Consider the following 19,642-nt stretch of genomic DNA (forward strand, 5'->3'; position numbering starts at 1 on the left):
TTCTTTCTTGCAGGCGCAGCACATGTGATGAGTGCTTGTCCAACTCCAGCCAGTGCGCATGGTGCCAGTCCACTCACAGCTGCTTCTTCTTTGCCGCCTATCTCGCCAAGTACCCCTATGGTGACTGCCGGGACTGGTATGACAGGTATGAGCTCCCTGATCCTTGCCTCTCATTGATGTGTCGGAGTCAAAGTAACCCTCCATAGTTGCAGGTCCTTCTTGCTGTCTTGGTCTACACATTTACATTCTGAATCACTAATTCTATAACGTAGCATATTCACTGATGTTTATGAACTTTTATTTTCTGTGCTATTTGTGGTCCATCAAACCTAAAAATGTTTGTTTTTAAACTGTAGGAAACTGACTCTGTACATGGTATGCCACTAGGTGGTTATACCATTCACAGAGTTCAGGGGCTCCCCAAAAGTGTACAGGGCTCAATTTTAAACCCAAAGTGCTCTATTAGTAGTAGTGTGGGCAAGCATCGCTCACCCCCACCCTGTTCAACACCTACATGACACGCGTCACCGCACTGACATCATTGGATCCCACTAACTTGACATCCTATTCTACGCCGACGACACCCCGCTCATCCTCTCGCTCACTGTAGACCCCTCCATCACAAGAACAAACTTACGCAAAGCCATGACCAGTATCGCCTACTGGATGAGGACCATCTGCCTGAAGCTCAACACGGGCAAGATGGATGTTCTGTTCTTCAGTAAGAACACCTCCCTGTAGGACAACACCTGGTGACCCCCCAAGCTCGAACCCACATCTACACCAACAGACCATGCCCGCAACCTCAGCACCACCCTTGACAGAAAACTCACCCTGTAGCCCCAAATCAACGCAGTCACCTCCTCCTACTTCCACACCCCGCATGCTCTGAAAGTTTTTCAGATGTATCCTAGCCAACATCAGTAAGACCGTCACCCACGCCCTCTTCACCAGCCAGCTAGACTATGGAAACACACACTACACCGATATTACTGCCCAGCTCCTCAAACTCCGGCCCATACAGAAAGTAGCAGCCAGACTCATTCTCAACCTCTCCAAGTGCCCTGCAGCACCTCCCACCTCAGGAACCTCCATTGGCTTCCTGTTCAGAAGAGATGCTTGTTCAAGATACTGACACGCTTACAAGTCCCTACACAACTAGGGAACAGCATATATCAACCCCCGCCTAAACCTCCACCAACCCGCCTGACGCATGTGCTCCACCTCCCTAGCGCAAACACCCTGCAATCACCGAAGCCACAGCATAGGTCGTGGAACAACCTACCCTTCCACCTACGAACATTACCCTCCCTGACAGAATTCAGAAGGTGCTTCAAGACCTGGCTTTTCGACTGAGACCAGCGAAACCTCGGCACCAGGACCCCCTCTGGTGTGAAGAGCAGCGCTGTACAAGTAACTGATTGATTGAGAGTTAATTATTTCACCAAAAACAAAATGGCGTAACCCTTCTTTCGTGGAGCACCCCAGGCAGCCTACCTTAGTGGTGTGACTATCCTGGTGGTGCAACACGCCTACTGCATAGCTAACTACCCACCTATCCTGGTGCCAAATGGCCTTCAGGGCAGGGGGTGGCATCTCCCATGACTGGGAGAAGCCAGGGTCACACATCAGAGGCTTCAGGGACTTTAAAGACCCTTGCCTTGATATGCCGAATCATTAGCCTTCCTGCTGGAGGAGGTGTGAGCACCTTAATCCGGAGCAGGCATTGTTTCTGGCCTCGTAGAGTGGCAGGGAGTCTGACGCTTGTCTGTGGTGGCCGGCTGGACACTATGAGTCAGCCAGCATACTAGGGGACTAGTAGGTTTCAGGGGGGCACCTCTGGGTGCAGGTCGTAATAAATCCAATACTGGGATAAGTATGTATTTAATAATACAAGGTGTTTAATTCCAAACACCATAGGTTTCAGTGAAGTCATCATGTAGCTGGGGAACTCTTAATGACCAGTGCCCGCTACATGTACTTAAAAAAATTTCCCTGTTCACTTGTACCATCTAGTAAATTAATTAGACCGCACAGGGTCATATCTGCTCACGCAGATATGCCGTCACATGTCATATATTGCACCATGCCTTAGGGCTACAAGGCCTACATATATCAAATGCAGTGTCTTTGGCATGGCACACCGTGAGTGGGATGTACGTTGTTACAATGCATGCTTTTACCACGCATGCTGTAACAACGCAAGTTTTAAACCGCATTCCATTACAACGCATTACACTGGGGGGTGCTGGATAGTGAATAGTTTAATTTACTATTCCAACACCAGTCCCCGTGGACACTAGGGAAAGTGTTGGATAGTAAATTAAAACTATTCTCTATCCTAGAGCGCCCCCCAGTGTAATGCGTTGTAATGGTTTTTGTTTTAAAGTCTGCGTTGTAATAGCACTGCGTGCTAAAAGTTGCGTTATAAAGGTTGTTCCCCGGTGAGTGTGCCATGTCATGTTTTCACTCATAGTTTGTACCATGACACACAATCCGCAATGGCAGGCTGCATTCTATTTGTATAGGGGTTCCTTAGGGTGGCATAATACATGCTGCAGCCCTTAAGGACCCTCGTTAGTACTCATGCCCTAAGTACCGGTGTACCACTTACTAGAGACTTACAGGGGTGCTAAATTGTGTGGCACTAGTGTGACAATTAGACCATTTACCTTGTTTTTAGGGAAGAGCACTGGTTAGCAGGGACCTAGGGCCCATCATTTGAAAAACATCAGTAGCAGTGCCAAAGAGTGTGTGTGTGTGGGGGGGGGGGGCATGACTATAAGGGGCACTTTCCTACAGACATTGTTTCCAGGGCTGAATGTAGTGGTCCACTGGGCCTGCGTTTCTTCTGGCAGCCCACGATGTTGCTTAGTGCCACTACGCTTGTGTAAGAAGCTGGGTTTCTGTTGCTTTTACTTGATGTGCCCTGGGTCCCTGCCAATCCGGTTCCCAGGGCCTGTTCTCGTTCTCAAAAACTGTACCTTGTACCCCCAGTTGGCACCACTCTGGCCACATGCCAGTTCCTTGTAAAATGTACCATGGGTACCAATGGTACTGTGGCCAGGAAAGGCCTCTAAGGGCTGCAACACTTACTGTGCCACCTTTAGAGGCCCTGTACCTTTACACTCACACACTGCCATTGCAGGCTGCGTGTTTTGGTGCAGAACAAAGTGAAGAGTCAACAAGGCACCCATCCATGTGTGCCATGCCTACAAGCCACTGCTCTGGCATGGGTCATACACCACTCTAGTTGGGTGCACTATACCAGTGGTGAGGTTACAGGTGCATGAGCCCTGTACCCCTACAGTTGCTAGACCAATTCTTAAACATTGTAAGTGCAGTAATGCCATTAAGAGTATATGGTGCTGGGAGTTTGCCATTACGAACTCCACAGCACCATGATGGCTTTACTGAAAACTGGGAAGTTTGGTATGCACACAGAGGGCATCTTAAAGATGCCCCCTGAAACATGACCAGCCTCTGGTGGGTTCCCTAACTGGTACACACGAGCCTGCCACCACAAGACATGTCTCTGGACGACTGAGTGGGAGCCTTCACTCCCTGAGCCCTGAAATAATACCTTTCCTGGACGGAAAGGCCAGAAAGAGACCTCTGTGGCTTGAGAGCTTCAAAGGCCTTGCAGCCTTTGTAATGTGACCCCCAGCCTCTCCTGCTATCAGGAGCAGGCCCCCTTCCTCTCTCCCATACTTTTCGGCGGGAAGACCGGCATGAAAAATTAGAGCAGCCCAAGAAGGGTTGCCCACCTCTGCCTCCCCCACTCCTCAGGTGGGGGAGGCGAGGTGAAGCCCACTCTTCAGTGCCCGCCATCTTGCAGATGGCAGGCACTCTCCAATCAGGATGAGGGATTGTGCCCACTCCCCCAGGTGGGGTGAGCACATTAAGGGTGTGGACACCCTAAGGTCAGTAGCCCATTGGCTACGGACCTCGAGACCCCTAAAATGCGCCATAATACAGTATTTAGGGGGCAGCCCTGAACCAGATTCCCATAACCTACGAAGGGCGAAAGAAGCCGCCCAGCAGAGGAGAGTGCCGAGTAGAACGGACTTGGCCCCAGCCCTACCGCCCGTCTGCAGTTTCCAGAGATCCTGCACCAAAACTCACCTTGTTCTACAGCCAGCGACCTCCAGAACCACGGGGAGGACTGACTGCCTTCCACAAATACTGGATTTCCTGTGAACAGCAGCTCTGTTCAAAAGAAACTGCCAAGAAAGACTCAGAGCCTGCTGAGAACAAAGAAACACGACGCCTGTAACCACAACTGTAACTGATGCCTGCGTTCTGAGTCGGAGTGGCCCGCTGGTCCCAGCGAAGTCCCCCAGCGCTCCAGAGTCCGAGTCCACCGTGGGTTGACACCTATAGGACTCCCCGAGGTTGCCTACAGCCTCTGCATGGAGACCACCCCCTAACCGCGAGTGGCCCAGTAAAGTGAAATCCGACCTCAAAAGACATCCCTGCCTCCAGCTACCCAGCGCCCTGGAGAAGAGAACCCGAGGTGCACCTACGTCCCCGAACCCTCCAACTTACCTGCCCAGCTGTTGGTTCCTCCCGGAAGACTTCCTGGACCGAGCCTGCGCCAAAACTGGCAATCCCCGCTGAAAACAGGGAACCTGATGCCAAAACAGCACCCTACACATGGCCGCCCCTGTGCCACTGCGGGTTCACCTTGTGTGTCAACTCTGATTCCTCCTTTGCCCGGAGCCTAACGCCAGGAGCTTTGCTCCCACAACCTTGTGGCCTGCTTGTGAGCAGGTACCAACCGGAGGCCTTTATAACCCATTGAATAACATAGGACCTCAGCACTCTGCACTCGGCCGCCCTAGTGTCGCTGAAGGGAACCCTGGGGGAACCCTTGTTCTAACCTCAGAAAACCAACTCCCAAAACTAAGTACTTACCTGAACTTTTTCCTCCCATAGGATTGCATCGCCTGCTTTTCTTTGAAAATTCGATCAAGTGTGGAGTTAGTTTGTATGAAAACTTGAAATACTGCAAATGTAAAAAAAGGTAACTACTTACCTTTTGTCTAGGAAATGTCTCAGTGTGATATCTAGGCATATCACACTGATTAGCAAAAGTAAGTTAAAAAGTAATTCAAGAAGTAATGAGTATTGTAATCTACAAAGTAAATGAAAAGTAATTTTGATTATTGACTTTCATGTATTTCAACCAACTACATCTGAACCTGCATTCAACTGTAATTCATTGTACAAGTATTGCAAAGTACTATTTGAGTTACCTGTGCCAGGCTTGGCTTGGTTCTAGAAATAAAATAACTGAATATTATTATACAAACAAAATTGGTATGAGTTCAGTCTTTGAGTGTGTACAACAAATGCTTAACACTACAACAAATGCTTAACACTACCCTCTGATAAAGCCTCACTGCTCGCCCACACTACCACAAATAGAGAGTGAAGTGCTGTGCACACTATACCTCGCTTTGATGCAGTATATACAGAGCCAGCTTGCTCCAGTGTTTGGGAATCTGTGCCCCGAGTCTTCCCACTTGTGATCCACGGTAGCAGCGCCGTCTGGAGGAGAAGGAGCTGGGGTCAGCAGTGAACCCGTACTCCTCTTATTGAAGAAACTGCAGCTGAAAAGTCACAGGCACCAAACCCAGTGGTCCTACGGTTGGTGCTTCAAGGGGCGGGAGATGAGCTCCCCCCCGCCCCTCTTGCTACCACACATGCACCCTTGAGGTCATAGTCACAGCTGCTTCGAGTGTTGGGAAAATCCAGCTTCGTGGATTGTTCTGGCCCCGTGTGTGTCGGATTGGATTCACCCTAGTACTCGGACACCTGATATATCGTGTCTTGTGTAATGACCGAATACAAAAGGCCAAACCTTTCTTTACAATGTGGGGGACAGAGGCTACTGAAGCCTTTGCCAGAATGTCTCATTACCTGCGTTTAGTGCCTTGAATCTGACTCCAGAACAGATGCCCAAGTAGGACATGTTGCCCAAGGTTCCCGGCGGGGCCTGCTTGGTTTGCTAGTAGTAACATGTGTGCTTGTCTCTAAAACTAGCTTCCCGCCTTCATTTGATGGGGATGAGCTTGTGATTCTTTTCAGTGTTGATGATTAATGATGAAGACTCACGATGGTGGAGGAAAGATAACTTTGTAGTAATGAACTCGAAGCTGGTAGATATATTTAAGAGGTATTTATTAAGAGTCATTTGTCCAATAGGTGAGCCCCACCAGGAGCAGCCAGCATGCTGCTCAACCCCATGATAACTGTGGCTTTTCTCAACCAGCACCCAACATACCGTAGGGCATCACAGTACCTAGGCATTCTACTCGAAGGGCAAGGGGCGAATAATGGCATAGATGGAAATGTACAATAAGCAGGATACAACACACTTGTAACCCGGATGCGCTGTCACGCGAAACTCCATGAATCAGGAGCAGTCTCCCTGCCTCCCCAGAAAATCCGAAGTTTCTACACTGCGCTTTCTCAGCTTCAAAATAAACTGCATCTCTGCGGCTAGAGGAGTGCCAACTGGGGCACACGGTCTTGATGCCTGGCTCAAGGGGCATTGAAGTCTGGACAGTTTTTCAAAGTTGCCATGTCTAAAAGACACTTTGTGAAGTGTGTAGTTGACTATGCTTTAAAGCAGACACTTTTTTGGTTAATATCGACATATTTAATACTACAGAAAAGAGGCTCGTCTGTAACTGGAGATGGTTCATGTTCACAAGTTAAGTGTAAATTCCCATGAGTCTTAATTCGAATTACAAGCATGTTACCATCCTACCCTCTCCTGCTCCTATAACCGTTTCCTCCTGCTTGCAGTGTCCACTCGGTGCCCCAGTGCATGGACTGCTCCAGATTCAACACCTGTCGCGAGTGTTTGCCTAACTTTGAGTGTGGCTGGTGCGGCAATGCGGATAACCCGACCATCGGCAGGTGAGTTGGTGAGATGTGCACTACAGGGTTTGTGCTGCTAGTGACCAGCTGTATGAATATCTGTGTCGTAACCAGTGATGTCATAGAGATAAAATCAAGAAACATGATTGAGTAGGGCTCCCTGTTTTCCGTATATCCATCTTTACTGATTTCTACAGATAAATACAGACAGAAAACATTGTTTCCCGTCTGTATTTATTTTTAAAAGTGGAAAAGTACTGATAATTTGGCTTCTTTTGAGTGACTCTCCATGCTGAGATTAATTACTTTCAGGCCAATAGCTGTGAATATTGGCAGCATAGGGAGTTACAAAGCTGAATGAGATTTGCTTAAATTACTGCATATCTCAACATGTATTTGTGCTATTATGCAAATTTTTTCATGTGGGTTTACTTTTTTTTATTTTTGGCTGTGTAATATGCTAAAACCTTAAAGGCCTCAAACTAGGAGTGCACTTTTATCTGTTAAATAAATGTGGAAGTATAAGAGTTATCACCTCATCTGTTCACAAAATGCATAATAAATATGGATAAATACTAATAAAATATGGCTAATTACAGTCGGAAATGTTAAAAAAAAAATCCCATGAAACCGGGAGCCCTAATTGAGTCATGACATTTAGACAATGTGATACTGATCAATGTCGAGGATATTAACAGAGCCTTTAGATTTACACCTGCAGATCGGGCCTGTATGCTGTGCTGAGAGGAAGTGAGGAAGTAGTTACCTAAACTTGATTTTTTTACTTGTATGCTCTCAGAGCAAAAGAAATACAATTACCTTTAGCTTGCACAGTGGGAAATCAAACCTGAGCATTAGAAAGTAAGTGGAAAGGTAAATATTAGGTGCTTCAGGTGCATAAGAATATCATTCATTACAGGCAGGAGTTGAGACAAAACCTGCATCACCTCTGGATATAGCCGGATATGCTGCATCCCTCGGGCCATTTAGTTTAATAAAAGCACAGGAGGGATGGCATTGGCCCCCTTCCGAGCCTTGTTGGGACCTGGTGAAATTACACCTCAGGACCATTGCAGAAAATAAAGGGGAGGTGGGCTGCACAGCTCCTCTCCTTGAGCCTCGTTAGGCCCTGGGAACCCCATCCCCAGGGCCATTTCTAAAAAATTATGTGGAGGGGGGGCTGCTCATATGTATGTATGTATGCATGTATGTATGTGTATGTATGTGTATATATGTATATATATATATATATATATATATATATATATATATATATATATATATATATAATATGTTCATTGACAAAAAAAAACAAAGGTTACAGGGACATTATATTTTGGCACAATGTCACTCATAGCTAGTTCAAGTAACTATAACTGCTGAATTTCACTGGTTTTATATAACATGCACACCCACAATGCATTGCTTATGACCTCACATATTACATCACTCATGACAAGGTCAGTGACATCACTGATGGCATCTCAAATGACATCACTGATGGCATCAAATAAGTGTAAGTGTTTTTAAGAGTTTACTGGTGTTAAACAAATGCACTTGCCTACTACTAAAGTTAAATTAGTATACTAGGTGCACTACTACTGACTGATCCTATTTCCAACATATTATGTGAGCTCTGTGTGACTCTATGTATCCTTGTGTGTATGGGGTATAAGTGGGTGTATTGGTAAGTGAGTGGCTGAGTGGGTGGTTGGTTGAGTGAGTTGGTGTGTGAATGGCTGTATTGAAGAGTGAAGTGTCTGTGTGAATGGCTGCATGGGTGAGTGAGCGGATGTGCGAGTGCTGTGAATGGGTATGTCTGCAAGTGGGTTTGTGAGTTTTTATGGGTGAGTGAGTGGCTGTGTTCAGAGCCTGTATAAGTTGAGTGACTATGTAGGTAAATAAGGGGGTGTGTGAGTAGCTGTATGGGTGAGTGTATGGCTATGTGTGTATATATTTGTCTATAGGAATAACTCTAATCACTAGTATATGCAGTAGACCTTTGTACTATCTACCATTCCTATGTGACTCTTAGAGTATATCCAGTCATATCCCTTCCCAATGTATATAGAGATAACTGTAATCACTAGTATATGCAGTAGACCTTTATACCATCTACCATTCCTATGTGACTCTTAGAGTATCTCCGCGTGTATCTCCTCCTTGTGTGAGTTTACATCTTGTACATTTGCAATTTTTTTCCGTGTGTATCCTTTTTGTAGCGCATGTAATCCTAAGTCCTTATGTTTTTCAACTGGTGCTCATGTAAAGCGCTCTGACACCTTCGGGTAAAGTTTGCGCTATAGAAAATCGCATAAATAAATAAATATGTGACTGCTGTACGAGTGGGTGACGTGTTGCATGAGTGGCTGTTAAGCGAGTGAATGGTTGTGCGAGTGGCTGTACGAGTGTGATAAAATGGGGTTCTGTTGCAGTATCCCCTCCCCACTTTTTGCTGTGTTTCTGGGGCAACTTCGACTCAGTTTGCTGGGTCGCTTCTAAAAGGCCCACAGCACCAGTGTTCTTTCCCTAAAACTGTTTCACATTTTAGAGATTTCAGCCCCCAGTAAGTCCCTAGAAAATGGTACCCTTGGTACCTAGGGCATTGTGACCGAAGTGGAATAACAATAAAGGAGAGTAAGGGATTGTTTACACCAAGTGTGAATGGAGATTACTCCTGTTCCCCTGGGTAAGGTTTATAATTAACAAATGAAGGAGTATCACCATAGAGAATCATAGATCCTTAATGGGATGTGTGTTTGGGGAAAAAAGGAAATAATCCATCCTGTTGTAAAAAAACACTCACTCACCAACCTAGTGGTGACATGCTTCATCATTGGGGTACACCCTGATGACCGAGTGCCATCAGGGTGCGCTACGACACCTGGAGTACAGTGGAGCTGGTTTTGTGAGTGTTGGGTGCAAAAAAAGGAAATGTTAAAAATTGTCCTGGTTTAGCTTCATGGAAAAATAATTTTTATTCGTAAGCAACTGGACAATATTAAAAAGGGTGTGGATATACTTTGAGGGAAATTATAACCAAGAGTATCTCTGTGCGGTGGTCTGGTCTATATGTTTCAACCTATGTGTCGAAATTACCAGGTTTTCTTCAGGACCAAGGTGCAAGGAAATGGACAGTGTACACCCCCTAAAAGGTGTATCCAATCCTAAATCCTTGTGGAGAGATAAGCAAAAATTGTCTGCTTATAAAGTGCTCTTGCCAAAATGGCGAGCTTCAGATAAAAAGACCTGTGGGAGGAAAGAACGGAAAAGCAATCATAAATATACTCAATTACGTGCCTGTAACGTTGTAATGATTCTCCTGTGTCCGCATGCATCATGCCAATCCCATTAGGTTCCTGTATGTAGCCAGCTGGAGGTTCAGGGGGCTAGTTTGTAGACGTATCCAGATAGCAGTGTTACTGTGTTGATGATTGATTTTTCAATTTGGGATTAGTAGCCATAAACATAAACACAGATCAATATGTGCCCCCCGCTTTGATCCAAGATGGCGGATTGACACCGCCGGAGTGGAGGACGCTGAGACAGGTCCGGGTAGAAGCGCAGTAATGACTCGACACAGCACACAGCATTTGGGCTGAGAATTGCAGATGCCCGCTTCTCACTACAGCACAGAACAATTTAAGAAACTCACCCCGCTAGAAGAACCGATTTAAGTGACTGAATACGGAGGCTGATGTGGCAGCTACGGCTGATTGGGAGCCGTATCCGGAGTCTGTTGCATTCCATCGGCGTAGAGAAGACTGAAACTACATTGCGTTTGCCTCAAGAGCCCTCACGGATTTGGCTGGGCTGGGAGAGTGTCTCAGAGTGGATAAGATCGGGATCAGCTTTAACGGCAGTCCGCTGGTTAGGTCTGCGCTCCCCCACGGCACCGGCTGCAGCACAGCCAGAGAGAACGAGCGTCAGTGGGATGGCGCCGAAACCTCCCACACGGACAACTCGCCATGGAGCACAGACCCCACTCCAGAAGCCGTATTTTCCACCCGGCCTTCTTGCATTAATGCTCAACCCCTCTCTTGTCTCATCAATGTCCGCAGAATATGTTTAGCTGAGACATAACCTTCCCCTGCCCTCCGATGCCTTAAGAAACTTAATAGGAGTAAGCCCGACCTATTTACTTTTAAATGTTTTACGTTTGTTGGTCTGTTTGTCAACTTGAAGTACTGGTATTTATGCACGTTTTTAATCCCGTCCTCTCGCATACATTCGGAGAGGATGGACTATCACGCCACTAAAGTGTGGATGCGCGTATGATCTCAATCATCTCTATAAGCGCCACCTTACACGCACATATTGATCTGTGTGTATGTTTATGGCTACTAATCCCAAATTGAAAAATTGATCATCAACACAGTAACACTGCTATCTGGATACGTCTATAAACTAGCCCCCTGAACCTCCAGCTGGCTACATACAGGAACCTAATGGGATTGGCATGATGCATGCTGACACAGGAGAATCATCACAACGTTACAGGCACGTAATTGCGTATATTTATGATTGCTTTTCCGTTCTTTCCTCCCACAGGTCTTTTTATCTGAAGCTCGCCATTTTGGCAAGAGCACTTTATAAGCAGACAATTTTTGCTTATCTCTCCACAAGGATTTAGGATTGGATACACCTTTTAGGGGGTGTAGACCGTCCATTTCCTTGCACCTTGGTCCTGAAGAAAACCTTGTAATTTCCACACATAGGTTGAAACATGAGAGACCAGACCACTGCACAGAGATACTATTGGTCATAATTTCCCTCAAAGTATCTCCACACCCTTTTTAACATTGTCCAGTTGCTTACGAATAAAAATTATTTTTCCATGAAGCTAAACCAGGACAATTTTTAACATTTCCTTTTTTTGCACCCAACACTCACAAAACCAGCTCCACTGTACTCTGGGTGTCGTAGCGCACCCTGATGGCACTCGGTCATCAGTGTGGACCCCAGTGATGAAGCATGTCACCACTAGGTTGGTGAGTGAGTGTTTTTTTACAAAAGGATGGATTCTTTCCTTTTTTCCAAACACACATCCCATTAAGGATCTATGATTCTCCATTGTGACCGAAGAGCGTCTCCTAGGGACCCCTCAGCAAAGCCATGCCACTGCAGCCTGCATGCCTTGGTGCAGTGAAAAACGCCAAAGTCGATATGGCGCACTTCCTATGTGAGCAAACACAAGGAGATGATGGACGGAGCGCTGAAACTTTTCAGACACTCACCCCCAGTCACAGATCTGGGTTGAATCCATCATCGTTCTTTAGCTCACTTCGCCACCCCAGGTCAGATACCGCTATAAGCAAATCAGTCTTGACCCTGTGCCTCATAGGAATAGTCCAGCCCGAACTGCCAAGCTGGTCTTCCCTGAACCGGAAACAAGCATCCTGGGACCAGGTTTGGGTTAACAGCCCTCATCAGCCAGGTTAGCTTGAATCCAGTGGCAAAGTGAGCAAGGGACCCAGTTCTGGGCATGCCCTCCCAACTTAGGGCGAACAAAGTAAACACAAGGAGATGATGGACGGAGCGCTGAAACTTTTCTGACACTCACCCCCAGTCAATTCCTGTGTGACCTGCCAGCTAGCACTGCCTAAGTTATAGCTAAGCCATCCCTCTAGAAGGCCATACAGCCCTAAGGCAGGGTACGCTGTTGCCGATGTATGGGAATATCTCCATGAGCATATATGCTCCTACAATTCTTAGGTTTTGTTAGTGCGAGGGAAGCCGTTTATAGTAAATGGGCTGGTAACTCAACAACTCTAGTTTCTCAGCACCAAGATGGTTTCTCTGAATCCAGGAGTATTTGGTACCAAACAAGTCCCCTTAACCCCTCCCACGCTAATGACGAGCTCAGCTCGTCATGAGCCACGGTTCCCGTGTGCTTATGATGAGCTGAGCTCGTCACGGCCATTAGAAAGCTTGCACGCGGGGCTAATTCCCGCGCTGTGCTGAACGTTCTATTAAAACGGGTGTGGCCGTGACAAGCTCAGCTCGTCATGAGCATCCGAGAACCGTGGCTCATGACGAGCTGAGCTCGTCATGAGCACCGGGCGCTGTGCGCGCCCCCTAGCACAGCGGGGGAATCCGCCCCGCAGCGAAGGAGTTAATAAGCCTACAATGATGGCAGTGTTGGATTTATTGAACCGTGTACCCAGAAGGCACCTCAGAGGTGCCCCCTGACAACCTACACAGCCTTGGTGTGGTCTCTGACTAGCTTTAAGCAGCCTGCTACCACCAGACCTGTTTCTGGACCTCTGGGTGGAGAGTCTCTGCTGTCCGTGGCCAGAAACCAAGCACATCCTGGGCAGAGATGTCACCTCCTCCCCTAGGATGGGCACAGTGCTAGAGAGGGAAACTTCAAAGGCCTGCCGCCTTGGTAATGTGACCCCAGCCTATGCTGCTAACAGCAGATGGTAGTTCCTGGGTTAGGTTCCCACTTAGGGCGGGAAAACGGGCGGCAAAAACTAGACAGCGTAGGATGTGTCCACCTCTGCCAACTCCCCCCTAAGGTGCAGGAGGCGAGGTGAAGCGCATTTTTCAGTACCTGCCATTTGAAGATGGGGGAACTCCTCCAATCATAGCAAGAACGATGCCCCCTCCCACAGGAGGGTGGCATGATTGAGGGTGTGGCCACCCCGGGTAAGGTACCTGCCCCTCATCTAGTATGTAGGTGGCACTCCCAGACCCTGAGGTCATCAAAGCCCCCCTGCTGCAGCATTCCCTTCAGGAGTACATTTAAGAGGGAGTCAAATTGCTTAAATATCATGTTCAGTATGGGACAGAGTGAGATCTGTAGTACATAGAGACGTTGCGAAAGCAACACAATGTTTGCAATAGCCATCTGGCCCTTTAGGTCAAGGACTCCAGGACCCTGTCCACATTTCAGCTTGGTACCAGAGAGTGCCACTTTAATTCTCAAATAGTGAATTTGCTCTAATTTCCAACGTGATCCCAAAACTGGTAAATGATGCATCAGCGTGCCTACCAGAGAGGCGATTGGGAATATTGAGGACGTGTTGTGATTTAAGACGTAGTCCAGAGATATCTCAAAAACCATCTTTCAGTTGTAGAAGCCGCTGTAAGGTGACCCTAGGGGCGTAAAGACAAAATAAAGCATCATCAGCATATAGAGAAATGACCTGTATGCCCCAGTTGTGTAGTTCCCGGTGTACCAAAATAGCTAATTGCTCTATCGCCAAAGCAAATAAAAGGGGGGAAAGTGGGCACCCCTGACGAGTTTCACTGCTGTGGGTCCACGTCTCCAAGCGACATCGACAACCCTCACTCCTGCTGCTGGGTTTGTGTGAAGGAGCTGGACCCACTTGCAGTATTTGGGGCCGAAACTCATGATCTGCAGCACTTGGAGTAAATATCCCCAATCCACTGTGTTGAACACTTTTTCGAGATCAGTTGACACAAGTGCAAGCTATTTGTTGGGATGTTCTGATGCATGTAATACATGCATGAGACATCTACGTTCATGTGAGTGCTTCTAACCAAACGTGGCATATGTGGCTTTAAATGAACGGCCGGTGTTTTATTACGTACTAGCAGCCCGTCCCGACGTTGTCCGGGTATGAATTGCTGCCGGCCAGTAGTATATTGTTTTGTAGGATTTCGTTTTGATAGCATTTCTTATCTGTGACAGGCCTGTGAAACGCTCCGATTCACAGTGCGCTGCTGATGCACTTAAGAGTGCGCGTTCAGTAGTGTGTGAACTAGAGTTTCCCTACTTTATTTTTCCTTGCAATGTTATATAGCGCGAACTCGACAACATGGCATGAGCACAATTTACATTACAGAAGAACACACTCATTTGTGGTAGGCACGGGGAGCAGCCACGGCCCGTGGAGGGAGTTTCGGTGGGGCGGAGATGCGGGACGGGGGGTGCTAAAAACTGGAGTATGGATAATTGAAGGCAAGTAAACAATTTAATAAATAAAAAGAATTTCGGAGCGCACCCTGCATCACATTTTGCGATGCAGAGCGCGCTACAAAATTCTTTCTATTTATTAAATTGTTTACTTACCTTCAATTATACATACTCCAGTTTTTAGCACCCCCCCCACCCAGCCCCTCCCCCGCCCGCCTCTCCGCCCCACCTAAACTCCCTCCACGGGCCGTGGCTGACGGGGAGACAAAGCGATTTGCCTGGAATCACAGGATGTTGAGCTGATGCCGAGATTCGAACCTAGCTCCCCAGCTCTAAAGTTCGCAATTCTAGAACTTGTGGCGGAAGGTGTGTCTAAACGTGCATGTCGGTGCTGGCCATCAATGAGAGAGACCTGTGCATTTTTCAAATCGGCGGTGAAAAAATATGAGTATGTTGCTGGAGATGTGGGCCGCCGTACCATGACTCCGCAATGCCATTATAACGCATGGCATTACATTTTATATGCTTTTACCACGCATACATTTACAACGAAATTCGTTGTAAATGCATGAATGGTAAAAACATGTTTTTTTAATGTTTGGATAAGGTAAGTATGGGTATAGGGGTATATGCTTTGGGGTACTGAGGTATGTGTTTTGGGGTGTTTGGGTATTTTAAGGGTTCAGATATAGTTTTTGGTTATGGGGTACATGGGTAGTTTTAGGGTTATGGGATGGGGTTTGGGGTACAGGGGTATTTTTAGGCTTCAGGGCTAGGTTTTGGTTTTGGGGTATAGGGGTATTTTTAGGGTTCAGGGCTATGTTTGGGTTTTGAGTACATGGGTAGTTTTAGGGTTATGGGGTTTGGGGTACAGGGGTATTTTTAGGCTTCAGGGCTAGGTTTTGGTTTTGGGGTATAGGGGTATTTATAGGGTTCAGGGCGAGGTTTGGATTTTGGGGTACAGGGGTATTTTTAGGGTTTAGGGATAGGTTTGGGTTTTGGGGTACAGGGTATATTTATAGGTTTAAGATGGGTTAGTGTTTAAGGGTGTTGGGGTATTTTAAGGAGTAAGGGTGGGTTATGATTATGGGGTGCAGGGTGGACACCCGGAGCTGGAATATACAGAACCTGGGAAGAAAAAACAATGAAATATTGGGCACAATGCTTGCTTTTTTTTCCGTAATCCCGCGCCCCGCCCACGATATGAGACATGGCATGACGGGCGGAAATTACCACACGCCCCCAGCGTTTGTCACGCCCCCAGCACACACCCACAGCACAACGCAGAAACACCCACAAGGGACTACTTTGCTGGAACGGTTCTTTTACCTTTTAAATGTATATGGTGGGCGTCTGCATAGCCTATGTCCTTCTGCTGCAACTGCCCTTTCCAACGCTATATTGGGTGATGTGATTGGTGCTGTGGTTCCTGAGATTACCCGCCTCAAAGGTTTGGGCTCTCTCTTTATTATATTAGTATAGATGTAGATTTACACGTCTGTGTTTATCATAATGAGAGGTGTGTATGGTGTAGAGTCTGAAGCGCCGCCCCCTGGTTTGAGGAGCATACAGATCTGGCCTTCCCACATTGTGAGTGGTAAAAATCCCTAGATCTGGAGCCTCCATAAAACCTCCAAGAGGGCCGAAAAAGCCTGGCAAAACTCAGGCAGGAACCCATCACCCCCCAGCGTCTTGGCTTTATTAAGTGCCGATCTGAGCTCCTCTAGTGTTAACTGTTCATCCAGTTCCTCAACGCCTGGCGGTTCCAACTCAGGAATGGCCACCCCATCCAGAGAAGGGGAGTAAATTGTTGCGTTAACATCATTCCCACGATCACAACCCCACCACACACCTCTACGCCTCCTACACCCTCTCCACATTCCTGTCCACCCCTCCTTGATATGGAGCAGGAACCAGATAGGATGCCTCATAACAACAGCATCCTAGAAGATGTGCCTCCCTCTTACCATCCACGGGATATAAGTACTCCTTCCACACCCATAATACATCCACCAATCTCGCTTCCGCCCTCACTAGATCCCAGATTGGACGTGATCATACTCTCTGTACGAGAAATCAAAGAAGAACTTCAAGCCCTATCTGAGATTCTTCTGAGCAAACCCTGGAACACTAGATGTATTTGTATTTGTATTTTTAGACTTGTAGAGCGCCTTATAACCCCGGGGTCTCTAAGTGCTTGAATGTGCACGACAGACTAGATCAAACTTTCACTTGACTCAGTCAGTACTCAAGCCGAAATGTTCGACCCCCAAATGGAAATCAGTTCCTTTTCATAATAAATCAACCCGCCCAATCCATAGGACTAATCCTCTATCGGAGAATGATTTACTAGATCTACTCCATTCATATGAGCTCCCACAACGAAATCACAGCACTTTGCCTCCAGATAGCCCGCCAAAACTGGCTTTAATCCCCACTATCCCCCCAACACTCACAGACCCACTAAACACAACCCTAGCGACATCGTCGAAAACAACCTTAGGCAAATTCCCCTCATTCGGGAACCCATTACATCCCTCATTACGCCCGCCTTAAGTGTATACTACTAAATTGCAGATCGGCCTCAAGACACGCGGCCAACATAGCTGACCTCATTCTCACACTAGAACCCTATTTGCTCATTTTAACCGAAACTTGGTTCAAGGAATCCTCTACACCCATCATTGAAATACTAGTACCCACGAACTATGACCTCATCAGACTGGATAGAATTGATAAGACAGGGGGTGGTATCACTTGCATACACCGGAATAATATCTCCGTAAACAAATCCCTATCCCCTGCATTCCCTTCTTGTGAATACATATGCCTTGACATCAATAGCCATGGCAAACCAATATGCTGTGTACACACCCTTTATCACCCAGCGGGTGATAACCTCACTCTTACCGAACACTTCATGGACATAGTTTCTACTAATGCCTGACATCAAATTACCCAAATATTTCTCGGAGACCTCAATCTCCACTGGAATGACACCAATGATGCAGTGGTCAACAGTCTCAAAAACTTCCTCACTGACCTCGACCTCACCCAAATTTGCTATAGCTCTACACATGATAAAGGATCAATCCTTGATTTAGTAATCTCTAAAGTTGATTCCATCCTGCTCGATACGATCCATCCATGTGATTGGTCAGATCACCACATCATCACCTTCTTTATCAATGAAACTGTGAAATGCAACTCGGTTCATCCCATCAGACCTAAAGTATGGAAGAGAGATCTGAAAAGCATTGACCCTAACATAAGCACAATTCACAGCTACAACCTACTTTTTCCTCCTGAAGGGATAGCTGACTTTCATGATCTCACCAGCCACCACTTCAATTCCATGAACACGGTACTAAATGAGGTAGGTCCCGTTCAATTGAAGAGAGTTTCCACAAAAGATTCTAAGCCGTGGTACGATGGAAGATTAAACGAGGACAGACGAGCCCTAAGAATAACTGAACGCAGATGGAGATCAGCTCCATCCGCCAACCATCTCAAGATACTAAGAAAGAAGAGGAACGCATACTACAGAAAGATCAAACGCACTGAAGCGGACTTCTTCACACACCAATTAGATCAGGCAAAAAATTGTCCCAGAAAACTTTTGGAGTTAATCAAAACTCAATCTAAAGATGCACCTCTCTGCCCTCAAGATAAATGTTTCGCATGACTAAACTTTGAAGAATTTGCTACCTTTTTCACTCAGAAGACAGATACCATAACAAAGGAACTTCTGAATGACGTAATAACACACCCTGTCTCACATACAAACCCGTCACCTTCCCTTCTAAATGCCCCACAGTGAAACTCATCAAAGTTCGATTTAAAAAATAATGCATCTTGGTATTCTTCCAATAATCATAATGAAGAATCTATTCTCAAAATGCTTACTGCCCTGACCCCGGCCAATCACTTCACCGACCCGCTCCCTGCAAACTTAGTAAAATACTTCAGCCCTTTGCTGTTGCCGCTTTGGACCAAGATCATAAATAACTCTTTACGCCAAGGTTGCATCCCAGACACCCTAAAAGCCGGGCAGGTATCTCCCATTCTAAAGATACCTACGGCTGTCCCTACGGACTTAAAAAATTACCCCCCTATATCCAACATCCCCACCTTGGACAAACTCTTAGAAAAATGTGTACACCTCCACCTGCTAAGACATATTGATCAGTTTAACCTACTCAACAAATACCAATCAGGTTTCCGTGCAGGTCACAGCACTGAATCAGCCATGACTCGTATAATTGATGATGCTCTACAAATCCTAGATCAGAACGGAGCCTGTTCACTCATCCTGCTAGACCTTTCCTTGGCCATTGATACCATCAAACACGATAACCTAATAAACCTTCCGAAACACAGAATGGATTATCTGGATCAGTTCTAAATTGGTTCACTTTGTTCTTCCAAAACAGATCGCAACGATTTAAGGTCAAGCACTCATTGTCCAAACCCTTCTCAAGGATCTTCACTATCTCCGACACTGTTCAATTTATTTATGGAACCACTTACTGAAATTCTTAAATACTCTAATGTGCATTATCACATGTACGCTGACGACACACAATTATAACTTAAGATTCATACCCTAGAAGACATCCAAGCACTCAACGCAACTCTCGGAAAAACTCAGACATGGCTGGCAGAAAACCATCTAAAACTGAATGCCCTCAAAACCGAATTTCTCCTAATCGCTCCTCCCTCTCAAGTACCAAGAATGCAAGAATGGATCAAACACCTAATTGCACTCAACTGCCAACCTCTCATCGTTGACTCAGCGAAATCGCTCGGAATCTCACTAGGCAGAAACCTCAATATGCAAAAACACATCAGCAACGCAACAAAATG

The 19,642-nt window shown here is 46.4% G+C and overlaps 1 protein-coding gene across 1 annotated transcript in view; it reads left to right on the forward strand.

The window, feature by feature from the left end:
• Window positions 1-19,642, forward strand: part of MEGF8 (multiple EGF like domains 8) — a 399,920-nt gene that overhangs the window by 131,061 nt on the left and 249,217 nt on the right. The window contains exons 19-20 of the mRNA XM_086933057.1: window positions 14-145; window positions 6,817-6,930. Coding sequence (XP_086789183.1) covers window positions 14-145; window positions 6,817-6,930 — 246 coding nt within the window. The remainder of the gene's footprint in view (window positions 1-13; window positions 146-6,816; window positions 6,931-19,642) is intronic.

This window comes from Lissotriton vulgaris, chromosome 7 (assembly GCF_964263255.1).
Source record: "Lissotriton vulgaris chromosome 7, aLisVul1.2, whole genome shotgun sequence".
NCBI lineage: Eukaryota > Metazoa > Chordata > Amphibia > Caudata > Salamandridae > Lissotriton > Lissotriton vulgaris.